This window comes from Channa argus, chromosome 3 (genome assembly GCF_033026475.1).
Source record: "Channa argus isolate prfri chromosome 3, Channa argus male v1.0, whole genome shotgun sequence".
Lineage (NCBI taxonomy): Eukaryota > Metazoa > Chordata > Actinopteri > Anabantiformes > Channidae > Channa > Channa argus.
Window position 1 is genome coordinate 15763271 of NC_090199.1, and position 19576 is coordinate 15782846.

Here is a 19576-nt window from a genome sequence, read left to right on the forward strand (position 1 = left end):
AGGATCAAATCTTACATCAACCACCTGGCGTATCAGCAAGAAAGAATGTTTGCAGTTCTGCTGGCAGGCTGTGTTGAACAGAGGAACACAGCACTCTGACCCAATTTATCACACCTGTGATGCGTTATGCTGAGTTACACTGACGCCGAATGTTTCTTTGGTGTTGGAGGATTGTAGCACCCTGTTAACTGACTGGACATCAGAAAAAAAACATTTCCTCATGACAGGATGAGCGCGAATGAGGAAGATGAGGGAATTTACACACATTACATGGGTGCATCTTTTCACTTTGAAGCCACGAGCCCAAGGTTCTTTCTCTCTGTATGTAAATGCAATTTCGAATCCAATTCAGTCCAGCTCACTTCCACTCAGCTAAACAGAAACCTCTACAAGTGTCTGGCACTTCTAAAGACCATTTGATATAGTGAACACTGTGAGATGAGGTTAACATTCTCAGGGTTACTTCATCAGACACCTCCTTCGCAACCTTTTCCTCCGTTGGTTATAAAATCAATAAAATGCACATCCACTGGGTCTATCGCTGGAATTTAATTAAGAATTCAAAGAAACTTGTGTCCTTTTTTTGCAGTGCAGACAACCCTTCGTCCATCTATCTGGTGAAACAATGTGATTTATTTACAAAACCTTTTACAGTCACCAATTATGTACGATGACTCAAGTTGATAAGATACCTAATATTTCAAAGATCTTTAATAACTTTTACAGTGTGGCTTAATGATTTCTCTTTAATGTGTGTTTTTACGACATTATTGCAGGCCGAAGAACAATCGGTCCGTAGGGGATGGCAATGTCTAGACTGTTCTTTCCTGAAGTCTTAAAAGCGTGGTCAGTAATTCATTAATGTTTTTGTTGAAAACTGATTTTTATTGGATGGGACACATGCTGTCATTTTAATACAAGCGATTATTCTTATTGCAGATAATGAGGACACAAAATTATATGGCCTCCATGAATCCATGAATTGACATTTCTACTAAACCATAAATCAAATGTGAGATCGCTATAAGCCATCAGCTTGGAAAAACACAATTAACTGAGAAACCGTTTCAATCCTTTCCTCAAACAGCATAATTCGTCCCACCTGTGATGTGAATATAAAGATGTAATTGTTCGAAAAATCAAATTAGTAGGCTGGAGTGGATGTGCACTGAGTGGGGGGCATGTGACTTTTGCCAGGAACGACCCACCGTCCTGACCCGTTAAAATGGAAAATGATTCGATTTGATGCTTTTATCTTCGATGATGTCTTTGCTGCACATATAATGAATGATTAACATAGATTCGTATTAATTTATGTGGAAAGATGTTCTAATCTTCAACACATTTGTATGTAGTTGCTAAATTATGGCCCTCGAATTTTCTCTGATCTATAGTTCTCAATTACACCCACCATTATCCACATATTATCAATTTTTATATCTCACTTTAACATGGACTATGAAATATGAGCCTCCACTCACGCATAAGCATTTTGTACATGGTGTCATATTGAACTCTTTCCAGCCTTTTACAACAGAATAAGCACAAGGGGCCTCTTCTCAGCTACAAATTGAATTGTCCTTCACAATGACCAAAAGGAATTAGGAACGGTTCGTAATTTAAAGTAATGCTGATTCTTAACCACATGGTGTCAGTGTTGAATACTGGATGAAATGAAATACAGATTGCGGGGCTTTTGTGACATTTTGAGTCCTCCACACTAATCTTCGCAGCAGTTAACACCTCTGTAGCAGTTTTCTGATAAGTCTAAGTCCAAATTGCCCTCTGCATTTTAAATGTTTTCTGCAGCGGGTCTTGGTTCAGAAAATTCACCTTTCAAAGATTAAGTTGATGGACTCTGCCACATTTTAGATATGTTTCAGAAATACATTTCAGTGACAGCGAGGTGCAAATGGACACAATGCACATTAAAAATGAGTATCGATGTGTTGTTCTTCTAAATAGAAGGATTTGGGTTCTGTTGGTTGCAAATGAAAATACCTTTAAAATCACACTCGACAGTTTGACCTTGAAAAGAGCAGATAACTAAACTGTCTCCATTTATGTATTGGGTCAGGAACTTTCGACTTCGCCACATTTTCTACATCAGCAGATGAAATTAGATTCTTTGTCATGAACACATTCACTCAAAAGCTCCTGAACAAGTGCACTTTGATAGTTAACCAATTTGATAACATTCAAATAAGAAACCTATTTTAAAAGGCTTACAAGCCATGTTTAATGACTTTATGAATAGTTAATAAACCATTGTATAACGTTTATAATGTTTATGTAGAGTACGTTGAAGCTATTAAAAAAACAAAGGTCATCGTAGCTAAAATAATATAGTTTCATAAGTTTCTCACTTTCTAATAAACCTTTGGCAAATTCTACCACACCGTAAAGAGATTTTGGTCCAATTGCTGTTTTTTTAGACACTAAAGTTTAACACACCCCATTAAAAGGGATCTTCAGATGAAATAAAAAGCTAGCCAAAAGCCAAAACTAGTTTCATACTGAAGCAGATTTTTCTACAACCTGGCTCCCTAAATGGTGTTTACATAAATTGCTTATATGGCATTGGTATGTTTTCAACTATTATTTAAGCCATTAACTGCAGTTTATGAACACTTTATAAAGGTATTGGGATAATATGAAGTTTCTAAACTCTTAAAGGTCTAACAAGTAAAAGCAATATTTATGCCTAATCAGAAACTAGTTTTGTGTGTAAACCCAAAGAAAATATAGATAAATATAGAAAATAAAACCTCAAAAAGTTAACAGACAAGCAAGTGTTTGAAATTTTTAATGTCAAAGTCAAACTTTTACATGATTCATCTTCATACCAAACCATTCGTCGACAGCTCCTCTTCTTCCTCGTCATAGCAAATGCAATTAGTTCATTATATAATTACAGGACAGGAGCAGCAAAAACAGAGCCAGTCCCCATAAGAAAATAAATCAATGAAGAGGAAAATAAAAATAACATTTTTTTTTCTCATTTTTTTTTTTCTCAAGTGCAGATTTGAAGACGTTAAGCATGCCATTGTCTGTTATGGATTCCAGTTGTCTGTTCTACAGTGTAGTTTCATCTGTACATGGCTATAAGGATAACAGCACGAGGGAGATGACAGGTACATGATGTCCACTGAAGTGTCCTTTTTAAAAAATGTCTCAATTAGTGGTTGATTGATCTCGGATGGTACACTCTGTCTCCCCTCTCTGTTTTGCAGTAGACTGAAACATATTCATGTTTAAACGTGCAGTATAAAAAAAAAGATACATCCACACAGATTCATGTACAGCAAGTTCCTTTAAATCTGGGTTTGAAAGAAGGTGCCATTATGGAACTGCCATAAAACAGCAGTTTAAATAAATATCTGCCTCGTTGATGAGGCAGAGCCGTGTCAAGAGTCTCCTTCCAAAACTCACAAACTGGATGTTAGGTCCTCAGCACCTTTATGCCGTCCAAAAGAACTGAGGCTCATTTCAGATGTCCGTCTGTCTCAGTGTAGGTCCCTTTCAGGATGATTATTTTCATCAGTTCCTTTCCAACGTTCCAACAGTATCTTTGAGTTTCATTACATCCTCTGCAAAGTCCATCAGTCACAGAGCTCACTATGATGTAGGACAGTTCAGTGAGGTTAGTGAAGGCTTAAGGGGTAAGTGCATCAGTGGCCTACAACGAGTTACAGGTTTTGTTTGCAGAGTTGTGTAGTTGAGGGTATTCACAAGTATACAAACTGTATACAAACCACACACATACAGTAGAACACACCCATGTATCAGCCTGACTACCATTTAAACATCTAAGAAGGAATCATGATACTTACTACTTTACTGTTTCCAAGTGTTGTGTAATCTTTGATTGAGGGGACTGTCAAGCAGCAACAGTGTGTGTGTCTTTGTGTGTGGCCAAAGCCACAAGTACAGTAGTTAAGAGTTTGAACACTGTTTTGAGTGCTCTGGTTTACGACTTAAAGATCAACAAGGACCTAAGAACTAAATTGCAGTACATCCCTAACAAGCATGTCTCATTCACCTCATCTGATCCAAAACAACCAGAAAAAATGAAGAGACACAGTTACTGGCATTTTCCAGCAGTGTTACATTCGCACATCCAGACATGAATGAGATCAGTGCAGATCAAGGTAGGAGAAGAGAGGAGAAAGGAAACTCATTAAGACCACAGGGACGACCTAACCCTATTATCCCTATCACACCACTGAACCACACACTGATGATGAGAATTAAGATGTGCTGGCCTCGATCTACACCCACTCTTCAGCCCAGTGCAGCAGTGTGTGCCGGGAGTCGTGCAGTAGCTTCTGGGAAGGACAAATGTGAAGGAGTCTGTTATCTGTGTGCTTCAGCACAGCAGTATGGGCGTGTTCAGGTCGGCACTGTGCAGTAAAAAAGGGTTGCAGCGAAATTCTGTGATCCCACCACATTGTGTTCTTTTCTGTTGCAGCCTGTGGGACCTTTTGTGCCAACTCCAGGCCATGGAAAGGCTTGAGGTTAGCCCAAACTTCCTCCACAATAAAGACGGAACAGTTTAATCAACTAACTCTTACTCCCTTTCTTACTCCCTTACACCATTATCTCCATTTCCCCGTGAGCACACACATTTACTACAGATGTATCTAAATAGGCGTGGTATCCAAAAAGGCATGTGGCTTAAAAAAGAGAGAAAAAAAGTTAGCATTATTTTTCCTTCATGCAGATCTTTTTCTTTTCCTCTTTTCTTACAGAAATTACAGAGATTTTGGTTTTTCTATGATTCCTACTTACAGTATGCAGAATACCTCATATTCTCACATTGTCTATCATTACATACAGTAGATGTCATTGAAATTCCCTTTAATGCCCCACACATCAGTCAGAGATGAGTAATTATTTAAATATGTTTCATGTTTAAATACTGGCTGCAGGGCAGCAGGCAAAATGCTACAGCTAGTTCAATGAGAGTCAATATGTTAAAAAATTATGACTAAGAGCACATACACACTTAGCCCATATGAATTGTGCACTACGCACATTCTGAATACGGGCCTGTCTGTAGGTAGGTTTTAAAATGCTGTATGTTTGTGTGTGTGCTTAATGTTTTCTGTATGAAAATTAATGCAAGTTATTATATACTTTATCTTACACAGCCACTGAATCATGTCATAAAGTGTGGCCTTACGCATGTTCACATTCGTAAATGCACTGTATGAGTTTGTGTTCACATGCTAAGGTCTGTGTGTGTCAAGTGTGTGCATGCACGCAGTGGCGCCTGAAAATTTGTGAACCCTTTAGCATTTTCTCTATGTCTGCATAAAAATGACCTAACAATCAAGCAAACTCATTTAAACAAATACAACTGACTTTACATATATTTATTTCTTTATTGTGGAAAATGACCTGATTTAAATATTTGTGTAGGAACCTGTAACTTCAGTAACTAGTTTGCCTGTATTTTTCAGCAACAACTACAACTAAACGTTTCAGGTTTAAATGATTGTTAGCCTTGTACATCAGCTTGATTGAATTTTAACACATTTCTCCTCAGAACAGTTTCAACTCTGGGAGGTTGGTCGTTTCTTTACATAAAGTGCCTTCACATCCTTCAACAGCTTTTCTTTAGGAGATAGTTAAAGTAGTTGTATGTATAAGGTTGTTATTGTTTGGCTGCATGATTTACTCTCTGTCAAGCTTCAGTTCACTGAAATGATACTTCAAGATTTCTCTGTAGAATTTATTGGTACAGCCCAGAATTCATAGCTCCCTCAATAATGGCAAGCTTTCCTGTTCTGCCCCCAATCATGATAAAGCCACCACCATGTTTCACCGATTGAATTAGGTTCTTATGCTGAAATGCAGTTTTGGTATTCGTCAAACATATTGCTTCAAGTGTAATCCAAAAAGTTCTACTTTGGTCGAATCACATGGCCCTGAGCAAATTGTAGATGGGCAGCAATGTTTTCTGGGGAAGGAGGGGCTTTCCCCTTAAAACTCTACCATGCACACCATTGTTGTTCAATGTTCTCCTGAGGGTGGACTTATCAACACTGATATTAGTCACTGCAAGACAGGCCTTTATTTTACTCGACATTAACTCTGGGTTCCTTGTGACCTCCTGGAATATACGCGTCTTGCTCTCTGTGTGTTCTTTGTTGGTTGACCACTCCTGGGGAGGCTAATGTTGCCGGTGAATGTTGTAAATTTGTACGTGATCCAAACACTTTAGAAATTCTTTTATAACCTTTTCCAGCTTGGTGAGCATCAATAAAATTTTCCTTTAAGGGTTTCAGAAATCTCTTTTGTTTGAGCCATGACACACTTCTACAATCTTGTGTTTCCAAGATCAGACTTTGATAGTGAAGACCCAGATGTGTTTAAATAAGACGGGGTCTTTGAGGCTCATGCCTGAGTCATCCCAAAGATTCAAACACTAACACAAAAAAAATCTAATTTCCTCTTGAAATAAACTGATAATCCTAGAGGATTCACATATTTTTGACACATACAAATATGTAATCATGTAACGATTACATGTACTATATTTATGTATTTGAATGTATTTACTTACTAAAATAGGTAATCACTTACAGCAATAAATAAATAGGTTTACATTTTGTCTCATTTGTTTAACTGCATCCTTTTATCTAGTTTTAGGACCTGTATGGAAATTGCTTTACCTTTAGGTCATATTTATGCAGAATTCACAAATTCCAAAGTGCTACTGAATGTAAGTCCATGTGTAGTAGATATTTATGATACATGAACCCTGTTAGGATACTATCAGTGTGTAGTGAGCTCAGCACCTCAGTCTACTCTGCAACGGAGACAGATAAAACTGGTTTTATCAAATACACACATACAATATATACATACAGACTGGGTGTGAAGGCAAGTAATAAACACACATTTTCACACACGCCAGAATACTGTGGCACTACTGACATAATGAGAACCTCGAATTCTGAATGATTACATTGGATTACTGTAGAAAAAGTCTGTTCTTTTCATATTGTTGCAGTTTGTTCTGAATTGTTTCCGTTTTTATGGACATTACCTGATTTTTATTTCGATCGGCACATTTTTTTCTACCATGTAACTGTACAGTGACCACATTTTCCTTAGTACTTTGATGCTCTGTTTATGACTTGAGATTCTCTGAATTAGCAGTTGGCTTGGTTAATATTCCCATCTGACTTACAATAGAGTTAAGTAGACATTAAAAAGTTTGATTGGTTTGAATTAGATCCAAATAACTCTATCACAGCACTGCTGCTTCTTTTCATCTATTTAGACTGGGGAGGACCGCAGTAGTTTCCCAGTTTAGTCCAAATGTGGCCTGCTGTAGCCTCAGTGAAAGTTTGTATATGAGGCATGTATAGCATCAATCTCTCTCTTCTTCACATACATCCCCATGTGGCAGAGGGTCAGGCATGCATTGGGTTCAGGTAAAAAGAATAGAACATGTGTTGTCCTCCTCCACATGGACATAATAAGACTTTTGCCTGTAGGCAACTTTCACTAGTAGCTCAAAAATGTTTTGAAAGTATTTATGACCAGAGCTCTTCAAAGAGTTGATCCATCATTATCTTAAGTGCCTATAAATATTTGTCAGGATCCAAAAGGTTCAATTTTGCTAGCTTTTGGGTGACTAATTTCCTGACGTTTTCACATCTTCACAGGTTTTAAAGGTCCTCCATACAGATGACTTCTCAGTAATGTCTTAACCCTTTGTCTTCTTTAAGAAAAGGGAGGGCTGTTGTGATAACTGATCCATTGCAAAGCTGTCACAGGTAGACCTCGCGGCGGGACAATGTGAGGCAGGACGTGGTCTTGTAGTCCCCTCCTGTTCGCGTCAGTGGTATGACTTCCGGTGGGTTCTGGCCTTCTCCTCCATCCTGCTCTGGCTGGTGCCTCCCAAAGCCTGCACTGCTAAATGTGTCATAGGATGCTGAAGTCATCTTACGGTTCAGAAGGTTACGGTTGTGATCACCCATGTTTCTGTTGCGGTCTCCACTACCCAGGGTGCCAAGAGGATCCCCGTTGGCTAAGGGTAATCTCTGACCTTCTCCGCTGACAACCACAACGGGTTCTGAGCTCCCTGCGCTGCCAGCGCTCTCGCTGTCACTCTCATGGTCATTACCACGGAGATTGTTGTTATCATCTCCTGGAGCGAAGGTGGAGAGCCGTGGGGGGTCGCTGCCGTGACGCTGGCGCTGGCGAGGCGAAGGGCGGACCGGCATCCAACAAGTGTCAGAGTGCCCGAATTCATCACACTCCCTGGTACATTTTCCTGTCAGAGCAACATCTGGCAGCTGTCTGGCATCTGGATACAGGATGAATGACAAAAAAGGTTAAAAAAATAGATACAATAAAGCCTTTATTTAAACCTTTTAGATAGAGACACAGACAGAACATATGGGAAGAATATTACACACTTCAACTGGGGATGCAGCAATTTTATGGTTTGCAGTGGGATAAACTAAACTTCTTCTCATGTGAAGAAAGTAATAGGTTGCATATTGGCCCTATTGCATCCCATGAGTGTTTGTTCAAAAGGTTAGTGAGACGATTGATTGCTACAGGGTCTAGTGTCAAAGATTATGGTGTTATCTAAACAAACCAGTCATTTATGAATCAACACAGGCAGGTGGAGGCAGTAACTTAAATGGTGATAAAGGAGGTAAATGACTTTCCACGCACATCTAAAAAGCAACTGAAAACAACAGATCTATTCCCTTTTTGATTTTTTAAAATTTGGTCTAACTTTAAATTAACAAAAGAAATGAGACATTTCTCTCTTATTCTGAAGATGAATTGCTGTCTACACACAGCCAACAGCAACAGTAAATTCATGGGAATCCAAACAGCCACATAATTATACAGTATAATTATAACTAACACAATGAATTCTCTCTTTAATTCCTCTCTCCACCTGACCGTGAAGAAAACTTATTAAACTCCACAAAATCCTCAAGATTTCACACATCGGGGAAAAAGCGCCATTTAACTGGAAGTAGATTTAGAGCCCCAGAAGTACAGCCATTCACCAAGGTCATAGTGACCTTGGTTGTGTTGTAACTGTTCCAGCTCTGGCATGAGCACATACAGATGAAAAGGGGGGAAAATAAGATAAAATAAAAACCTTTTTTTGCCTTTCTCTATCCTTGACAAAAACCCAGGAGAAAAAAGGTAAAAACACAATTTTGTTGGTGAAAAGGAAGATTTGGACCACTGAATGACAGCAAGGCCACGGATGAGCTTCTGGTACAACAGACTGCCACACATTAACTTCTCTAAAAAGCTCTTCACATGACACACAGCAGGCTTCACAAACACATATGTGCAGCACATACACAGGACAACTGCTTTATTCAACATTCTCATCACGTGAGAACAGAAAAGACTCCTGAGACCTTGACAGCAAGTCAAGGTTTCAATGAAAGTGTTGTCTGTCTTTATGTGTGTGTGTGTGTGTGTGTGTGTGTGTGTGTGTGTGTGTGTGTGTGTGTCTGATTGATAGTGTGCATATAATCAAAACACATCTAAGCCTTTCACAGCATACAGTACACATAGCCTTGTGGGATAAATATGCCAATAAATATATCTGCAAGCTTCTTAACTGCAATGCTGAATGAGTTTAATGAATTAAACTGTGTGTGTATGTGTGGTGGCTCTGACCATTCTCCACATGTTCCTCCTCCCCCACGCTGCCCTCTGGTGTGGTTCGCTCGTAGCCTTCTTCAGGCAGCGTCAGGGCTCCCAGCCGCGGCCCTGATGAACTCTTGCTGCTCGGCGTCTCTGAATCCTCCAGGCCGCTGTCATAGCAACCACCATCCTGCGGCTGGCTGACTACCGAGAAGGTCACACGGCGAAGGGTCCCCTACAGGGAACATACACCCACAATATGGAGTTAATCATCCAGGATTCCTAATCTGAGATTCTAAATCTGGGAATTAGGCTGGTGGGCAGGGGTCTGCAAAGACATATTGAGATTATCTGATCGTGTTCGCCTTGATTATGGGCTTAGCTGCTACAATGCAGGGTAATAGTCATCAACCAATCACTGTGGCCCCAAAAGTTTTGTGTTGGGCTCTAATCCCAGTTTAGATTAGTGCTTCTGGACGAGGCTGATGTTTACAAACCTCTGGGCTGCCCGGAGACACGTATTTTTCATCTGGGACGGTGCCCAGTAGTAGCAGCTGGTTAATGTTGAGTCCACACTCTGAAACATTTACTTTCAGCCCTTGTGATTTTCTATGTTGTTCTTAATGTTGTTCTTATCACAATGAAACTATACTGCACATTGGTACCGTACATTTTTACAGAGTTACTTCTTCTGAAGGAGCAAATTGGTTTTGGGCTGGGTGTAACAGACAGGGCAGATATTGGGAAACTACTGAGAGATGCTTTCAGTTTAGGTAATATTTAAACCTTTTTTTCAGGGTCCTGTCTTCTCTTGTTCTATTCATGTTTTCATTTTTTTTTATTTTACCGGAGTGGACTCAGTGAATACAACTAATACCTGTGCAGAAGCTAATTGGGATGTCCATACAAATAAATTAAGAACTGCACCTTCTATTTGTCAGAGCTTGAAATGCACCAACCACTGCGAACAAACCACTGGGCCACCCACAAATAGTGACGAATCTTTCAATCCTTCAGTGGAAGTGAGTCTGTAACGAATCACGTCTTTCACTCACACTGAGCAACACACCTGCTGCAATTTCAACACAAATCACCTCTGTCTAGTTAGCACAGCAGTATTCACTTTAGAGAAGAAAAAAAAAAAGACTTTAATAACTCCATGGTGAAGACTATCAGAGAGAGTTAAATCACTCTGTCTGGCCTGGAGGGATCACTCTGCACCAGGAAGCCCATTTCTATACATCACCCCTCCTATTGCCTCTCATATTCATTTATCTGCTCACAAACTTATGACCCTTTCAATTTAGATCTGCTTTGTAACATGCGCCGTATTGAGTGGAAGTGAGGGAACAGAGGAAAGACGAAGATTAGGGTGGAAAAACTTCAGCTCGGAGTGTCGCCTTACGATAATCTAGAGGGAAACTGATGGACAGCTGGGATGAAAGCTAAAACTGCACCAAATCTTTTCTGTCCAACATCCAAAGCGAAAGAAGCATGGGAACATTTCACCTAATAAACACGCAAGACAAGAGGAGAGAGGAAGGCAACAAAATTAATTAAGCAGAAGGAGGAAATTAACGGAGCACTTGTTTTTTATTCTGCCATTTCTTAACGATGTTTAGATGAAAGAGGGATGAGAGAAAGTAAATCAGACAGCTGGGATGGTGAGGCACATGCAACAGTGAGAAAGAAGAAAAGATATTAGAGTCTAATGGAAAAGAAACCGTTCTTGGAATATCAGTGGCTTCATCTTCACTCTCCACAGAGAGAGCAAAGTATTTTTAGAGCATTAGCATAGATGAAGCAGTCCAACCTCCTTTCCACTTGTTCAGACCAGGAGCGATGGCACAGAGAGGGAAAAGTGGGTGAAAGTGAGCAGCTGAGTATAAACAGCCACAGAGAGCAAGGGGTAACGACAATATCGTTTTCTTGCAATGAAAAGAAAAGTTATTTGTGTGATCTCACAATAATAGGTCTGTTTTTTTAAATCAGTGAAGTCGACATCACAAATGAATCCTCTATTCTTGATTTAATAATTTGTCAAAACTGTTTTGCTATGATCATAGAAGAATAATATTATTAAGTACAAAACGTGTTTCGACAATCACAGAAAAAATCATTTCATGATAATTACAATGTCATATGATAATTCCTTGATAATTCTCCGCATCTTTGAAAAAAACAAAAGCTCACTTTACTGAATGTTTAATATAGCAGCTTATGCTCAGCTGTCCTCAGGCACAGTGGTGCTTTGAACCAACAAGAATGCTAACGTGGTGATGCTAAGCAGGTAGGATATTTATCATGTTCACCGTCTAAGTTCAGCATGGTAGTATTTCCTTATTAGCACCAAGCATTACATTTGATAGCTGAGGCTGTGGAGGGGATCAATATTTTGCAGGTATATGGTCATAAAACACCAACTGAATGGTGACCTAATGGTGGTGCTGAAATTTAAGGGGGTCACAAAAATTCAAAGCAATTCATGCAACTGTTGTCAACATATTTCACTAAAAGCCAAAAAAGTTCAACCTGCTGACTCCATCTTGAATGTCTGTGCTGTACTGAACAACAATCGGTCGGCCGCTACTCAAATGTAACGGCAATACATGAGAGGCACAAACTCGAGCTGGAGTTACTTTAGAAACTGAAGAAATCGTATGCCACAGGGCAGGACTTGATTGACAGACAAAGAGTAATTTACTACTATCAGAGGCCTCATACTGGTTGCTCTGTGTATGTGTGTGTTATTACAGAATTCATCTGTTCAGCAGAGATTCCATCTAATTCAATTTCCCTCTAACCCTCTTTCTCGTCAGAGCTGCCCCCTTTCAATCCCTCATCCTGATAATTTTATTTTCTATTTCTCTCCTCCATCCGTCCTTCCTTCGGCTGATCCTGTAGTCAACTCTGCTTTTCACAGCTCCCTCTTTTCTCTGTTCCTCCTCTCACCCTGCCTCCTTCTCCACCCTTTCTTCCCTTTGCCAGTCAGCTTTACGATGTTGCGGTCGATGATGTGTCCTTGACCTCATTATGAGTCCCTCTCATCTCCCCACAGCAAGCTTTATTGACCCATAACTCCTTGACACTCCGTAACCCCCTTTCCCCTTTTTTCTCTTATCCTCTCTTCTGTACCTCAAAGTCTTTTGCTTATTGACAAATGTGCTTTCTATATGTTTGCCAAATCCTATATTTTGGCATCTTTTAGTAATTAAATTCTACTTATTGTAGAGTGTGCACAATCTGCCTTCATGCCATTATTGTTGTCTCAACCTTTTTTCTAAACTGGGCTTTATACTCTATTTATCTTCTGCTTTTCCATAATAATACCAACAATTTTCTTTCAATGCACGCATTTTAAGGTATTTACACACACACTAAATGTATCTATTTTTGTTTTTACCTTTTTCGGGTTCTACCATTCTGTCCAAAACTTTTCTATTCTTTCAATCTGTCTCACAAGGCACAAAGCATGTTTGTGTGAATGTGTTCTATAATTTGGTTGAGCAATTGGAAAAAAAAGCTGATTCCTAAATATTCCAAGTATCCACTGACTGTTAACACACTTTCAAACATGAAAGCAGACACACACACACACACATATACACATGCAGACACATACGGATGAATTGGCTAAAGTCCAGTGTGGCCTATGAATTTATGCCTGATGGAATATTAATTGAGTTTGACGGAGGACATAAAAAAACCTTCCTTCTGACACGGGCCATTAGAGTTCAATACTGACATGGGAGCTTCGCTCATTTGCGCGGCATGGTGAGTGTGTTTGTGAGAGTGTGTTTGTGTGTGTGTGTGTGTTTGTGTATGTGGGTAATGCGACTGTATTGTACAAACATGTGAGTACCCTGATACAGAATAGGAGATATTATGAAGTTATTTCTGGCAGATCAGTGTGAATCAAAAAGAAGCACGATGGGACTGAACTCAGAATAAACCTAACCACCTGAACCTTGCAGCTCTAAAGAACCTGTAAAAAAAACGGTTCCTAATATAGCTTTCATTTCAGGGCAAGAGAGTGTTGCGGTGCACGTGTGCGAGCATATGCTCATGCTTATGAGTGAGACTTCACACCTTTATGTTTGTGTTGTAGGTCTGTATGAGACTTTCAAAGCCTGCAAGATGTGTTATGTCAGCCTCTGAGAATATGTGTGTGTGTGTGTGTGTGTGTGCACACGGGCGTGTTTGTCTTGTGAGTAGGGGCATGTGAGACTGTGCGTGCACAGGTTGGCTCAGTCATCAAGGTAATTAGTGTGTAAGCCTCCTCGCTGTCGGTTCAAAGAGAATTAACGAGCTCTAGTTAATTAACAGTCTCCCTCTCTTCTCGTTACATGTGTCTGCATATTCAACACATGTGTGTTTGTGTGCTTTTTTGCAACATCTGCACATTGGAGTGTTTGCGCATGTGTGAGTGTGTTTGGATGCGAGTGTGTGTTTGTGTTTGTCTATGCCCTGTTACTCTCTGGTCTGCATAAAGGAGTGACAGGATGTGGCTTATGCATAAACCAAAACTACAAATATGGATGTAGGACTGGGGCCACATTTCCCTTTGGCTTTCTGCTCATTCCCATTTCTGTTTGACATCACCTAGCTAAGGAGGAGAGCCACCGTGTAACAGCTCAATTTATCATTTTATCATACTCACTGTATAAGCTTAGTCCTTCTTTCATACGTAACAAAAACTTTTTGTATAACAACACCCAGATTAGAGGTGGGATTCCCACTGTAGCCACACATTTGTTCACCCATTGAGTAAACTCTAAGTCACATTGCATGTAAGGAAAGCCAGGCTGTCATGAATTATCGATGCCTGACCAAAGTGCACAGCAATAATGCATATCCTATTTTGGATATACAACAACATATGCGGTGCTGTAATGATTTCTGTACCAAAATATAATTGGAATTTGACTAATATGGCTTACTTAAGGCTGATACCAACAGTTTTAAAGATCAATATCCATGAGGGGACATAGCCAAACAGAAGCTGTTTAATAATTACATTTGGACACAACGAATTTTAATTACATAAAAGATCAGTTTTTCTTGCCTGCTTGCTTTTGTTTATTAAAAATGTAACAGACTGTGGCAGGAGGAATTTATGTTTTAATCACTTAGAAGCCAGGCTGCTATTTTATAATATTTCACAAATGTTCATCAGTTATGACAGTCTTAGCTAGTCTAAAGGAAATTTACTTTTTTCCTTTGTGAGGGCTGGCTTTTTGTGTTGAAATGGGCAAACGTCAGACAGTTTTATGAGTCAAATGTCAATCAGGCAGACACCTGACATCCCATTTGTAATCACTCCCTCCAGGCACCTGAAATTTTCCAAGCTTTGACTGATGGGTACAGTTTTGCATGTTAATTTTCCTGGCAAGTTTCTTTGACTAGAGATTTCAGTATGTAGTCATTTCATGATATTTCTCGCCAAGCATCAATATTTTTAAATGCGACTATTGAAATGCCCTAAATACAATTGCCTGACCCTCAACCGATACTGAAAGTCTTAATTAAAAAAATCACATTTATGGATTTCTTAGAGTGGCCTTGCAGCTGTAATGGGCAGAATGCTTTAGTGAATGGTTAGAAAACGCTGCCATTAAAAAAATGTCAGTGGAATCACTGGTTTACAAAAAACATACATATTATTTGGATGCAGCTTTTAGGAAATCAATTATAAGAACATCTGATACTCAATGTAAAATCAACATAACAGTCTAATCATTAAATTATGCCAGCTAATCATCTTTCAATTTAACTGGTAAAAGGTCACTCTTCTGCATCTCACAGTTTCAAAGGATTTGTAAGGTGATACTGCACTATGTTACCATAACACACAGTAAAAACTAATATGCTTCTGTTGACACCACATGGGTATAGTCAGGCTTCATATCTCGAATGCTTGTCAGTCAAAATGACCTTTGCTTCTGCTCTCTTGTTTTGCCTCCGTTTAAAAATCACATTGCGCCAATGTAGCCAGCACGTGTGTGTGCTCATGTTTTGAGAGTGGAGTGAGTGTTGGAATGAACAAGTGAACTAAGTAATTTGAAGTTGAATACAGTTCAGATTATTGATAATAATGAGTTTGCATTGATTATTGTGCTTTAGTTATTACTGTTTAAACACATGACTGTTTAGTCGCCTGATTAAACAGTCATGTAAAGAGCCTTTGTACTGAGACACTAACACAATCATCTTTTTCTTTATGGAGTGAGTTTTTTTTTTATTACTTCCTTTTAATTTAATTAATAATTCATTTAATTCATCTAATTATACCAATATTTGTAACTATTTCAATGATGGTACCATTTCACCCACTTTCTCAATGCCCATTCAAAGTGGAAGTACTGCACAAATTCGACGCCTCAGCTCTTCCTAAAATGAGCATTGAGGCGGCTTTAGGCCAGCTTCTATTTGTTCTGTGTAAATTAATGACGAGCCAGCTTAACAACAATGAAGTGGGATCCCTTTAGATTTACATATTTCCAGTGTTTTATCATTTCTACTCCAAAGTCCATCGGTTTTTTAGCGTTGTTTCCCTTTCTCTATTCCTTTTCATTAGTGTGTCTCACTATGCCAATCAGGCCGAAAAACAGTGAGATTAGGTCAGGTGGTCAACTTTTTCTTCTTGGGTTACATTTGCTAAAATTCTCTGAAATGTTTGCCAGAAAATCTTGAAACCTTTTGCTGTCGGCTGTTAAGTTATGCATCAAAGGCAGTGAGGAGGAGAATCTGTGAAATATGCTGACAGAAAGCATCTCGCAGGGGCTGTGTGAACAGGACAGATGTGTTAACAATTCATTTGACAATGATATATTTACACTGGTTATTTAAATATAGAACTGATCTAAAGCTGTATTCAAGACCCTGTGCTGTAATGGAGTGACATGTGCGGTGTTGGCATGCAGGTTCCTGAGGCTATGCTGAAAGCGGCAGTCCTATTTGGGCAGAGCAGCCATTAGGTCAAGCAGACAGGTAAAGACAAGTGTCGAGAGACCGTGTGGGCGTAAAGCAGCCACATACTGTATGATTAATAAAACAACTCATAAATCAAATGAATGAGCAAAAAAGAAAAGACAAAGAAAGACCACAGGGCTGTTAATCACTATGCGTGGCAGGTTAAAATGTATAAAAGGAGACAACCCAGAAAAAAACTCACCAAACAATCCAAATTAGAAAGGAAGAGACAAAGAATGCAATTTAGAGGGAAGAGACCGTTGATTGTTGTGGTATTTGCAGAATGTGGAAAATGGTTTGGAGCAGGTTAAAACTCAGCTCTGTGAGCGATGAAACAACATGAGTGGCATTTCTTCAGCTGTCTGACATGCAGATGTTAATGAGCCAGGAGCTTTGTTACCACAACACACACCAACACTCACCAGCTTTTATCCACATACGTAAATCCACACCTTGAGCACACCTGCCTGCTTATGCTCAAACTTGCAGGCATGCACGTACACTCACTCACTCATTTACTTACTCACTCACTTATAACTATGCAGCATGTATGTTGCAGTGGGACCACCTCTGCAGTAAGAGTAATCCTCCCTTTTCCACCCTTCTGCTTTCCTCTATTTTTTCCTTCCCATAACCTCTTCCCCCTCTCATTTTTTGTTCACTCTTCCTTCTCCTCTTTCCCCTTCCATCCCTCTTCTTCTGCAGTCTACCGGTCCCCTTATCCCCCCTGCCCCTTCTCTCTTTCCTCTGTCTCAGTTTTTCTCTCCCCATTGCTCTCTCTAGAAGCAGGTGATGTAGAAGGGTGCTCAGCAGTATCTGACTATCAGGCCTGACTCTGTGAGAGGAATGATAATCACTGTGCTGCACTGCAGCGAGAAAAAGAAGAGAAGAGCGAGGGAGAGACGGGGGAGAGAAGGAGGAGGGAAAGGGGCATGGGGTAGAGAGAAAGGGGGGCAAGTGCGGCAGAAGAAAAGATGGGGCAAAATATAGAGGGGAGGGGGGAGCATTAGAGGAGGAGGGAATGACAGTGGGACAAAGAGAATGAGGGAGAAAAAGACAAAGAGTAACACAGGACAGAAAAAAAGAAAGAAAAGCAAATCACAGCTTTAGCAACATATACTTCTTCTGTGTCATGATCACTCACTCTTTCCTTCACTCTCCCCATCTTTCCTTTCCTGCAAACAGACTTGTCCACACACCTCCAACAACACCGGCTCTACCACCACAATAGCTTGTTTTACAGCAGCCCCACGGTACGAGCGAGAGCCTTAGCCTTGTGTCTGAGTGCCAGAGAACATTAACTGCAGCAGCGAGGTCATCTGATCAGCACTATGCGGTTCCCCCCTTCCCCCCCACACTCCCCTTCACACTGCAGCAGTCTGCTGCCAGCCCCCCCTGTGGCCACTACTGGAACTGCCATCCACGCTGCCTACCAGCACGCGTGTCCCATCAAACAGTTTTTGCCTCGTACAATGTATGAATGGAATCTGATGGAGCATGCTGGACACAAGTCACTACCTCTTATTGGGAGCAAGCCTGTGGACAATTCACATTGTTATATCTAACTATAGTTATATAGGGCTATAACTAGCCCCAACTAGTTGCTCTAGGTGTGTGTATATTGTTTGTAGGTGCATTTTGTGCAGAGAGAGACAGAAAGAAAACCTGCTTCACCGTGTGCATGCGGTGAGTGTGGTGCATCACCATCCACCACAGCTTTGTTACTGTACCACCAAGCTGTCCACTCTGGCATTGAGCTTTCTCCCCACTCCCTGTCTCCATCTGGGCTCTCCACACTGCAGATACACACGGAAAATCACTGACTCTATTCACAGCAATAGGCCTTTGAAACGTTCATCCTTTTGTGCAGCCGTGGCTGTCTATAGGGGGAAAACAAAAACAAAACAAAAGCTTACAGAGTGAGATGTAAGGCAAGGCTTACCGGACAAATGCCCATGATTCAGATTAGCTCCTTTGTTGGTGCGTTTGTGTGCGTGCTGGTGATGCTCATCACTTTCCACAGCTAGTCACTAAAACAGTCATCTCTTATAATATCTATGATAGCAGTCATTGTGAAGAAAGATGCAAACAGGATGGTGCTGTACAATTGGGCTTCTGTGTGTGTCTGTGTATGTCTGTGTGTTTGTGTGTGTGTGTGAGTAAGAGAGACCATACATATGTATGCTTGCTGGCATTTACTGCCCATTCTGTGTGTGTATGTGTGTGTGAACCATTACACTAATAGTATGCGTGTTAGGAACAGGCTTTTCCCACCCACTGCTATTGTCCATTAAGGTTGACCAGAGGAGAGTGAACAATAGCTTCACTGTGGGGGCCGGTGTATGAAACAGTATAAGTGAGCTTGAAGCTAAAGATACGTGGTCATATACACAAGACTGGTGGAAGGTCGCACACACACACACACACACACACACACACACCGCCCTGTTGAGAGTGATTAGGAGTGCTGCTGTGAACAATAGCCAGAGTCAATACAGGACCTGAGAGACATCCGGATACAAGAGCAAGGTATCTATCCCTCCACTGTCTCCCACCTCCCCCCTCCACCACAGTTTCCTCCCCCATAGTTTCTCTTTCTCAGCATCTTGATCACTTTCTCCTTTTTTCTACATCCTTTTTTTTCATTCTGTTTTCTCTCTATCCATGCACTCTTTCTCCTCCAGTTTTCAAACATTATTTGCCATATCTGACCTATATCTCTCTATTTATGTCATCTTCACTCACGTTGTCTCTGTCCCCTCTCTCTCCCATGTACTCTGTCTCCTTTGTTGTGCTCCTGTCTTTTGTAAAATGGGCGGATGGGCTGAGCTGACAGAGGCTGACACGGCGGAGCGCCACAACAAACTGAAATCCATCCTGACAGTTTAGAATCAGTGTCACTCACTTTGCAAGGTTAAAGATAGCTTTGCCTAATTTGCTGTCAAAAACAAACAAA

General features: G+C 40.3%; 1 protein-coding gene across 3 annotated transcripts in view; it reads right to left on the bottom strand.

The window, feature by feature from the left end:
- Positions 1-2790: 2790 nt before the first annotated feature.
- pcdh7a (protocadherin 7a) overlaps positions 2791-19576 on the bottom strand; it is a 39344-nt gene continuing 22558 nt past the window's right edge. The window contains exons 5-6 of one of the 3 annotated variants that reach the window (XM_067497149.1): positions 9682-9883; positions 2791-8326 (exon numbers count right to left, since the gene is read on the bottom strand). In XM_067497149.1, coding sequence (XP_067353250.1) covers positions 7788-8326; positions 9682-9883 — 741 coding nt within the window. In that variant the 3' untranslated portion in view covers positions 2791-7787. Of the gene's footprint in view, positions 8327-9681; positions 9884-11053; positions 11158-18351; positions 18501-19576 lie in introns of those variants that run through there. The other 2 variants (XM_067497150.1, XM_067497151.1) reach the window with 2 other exon arrangements.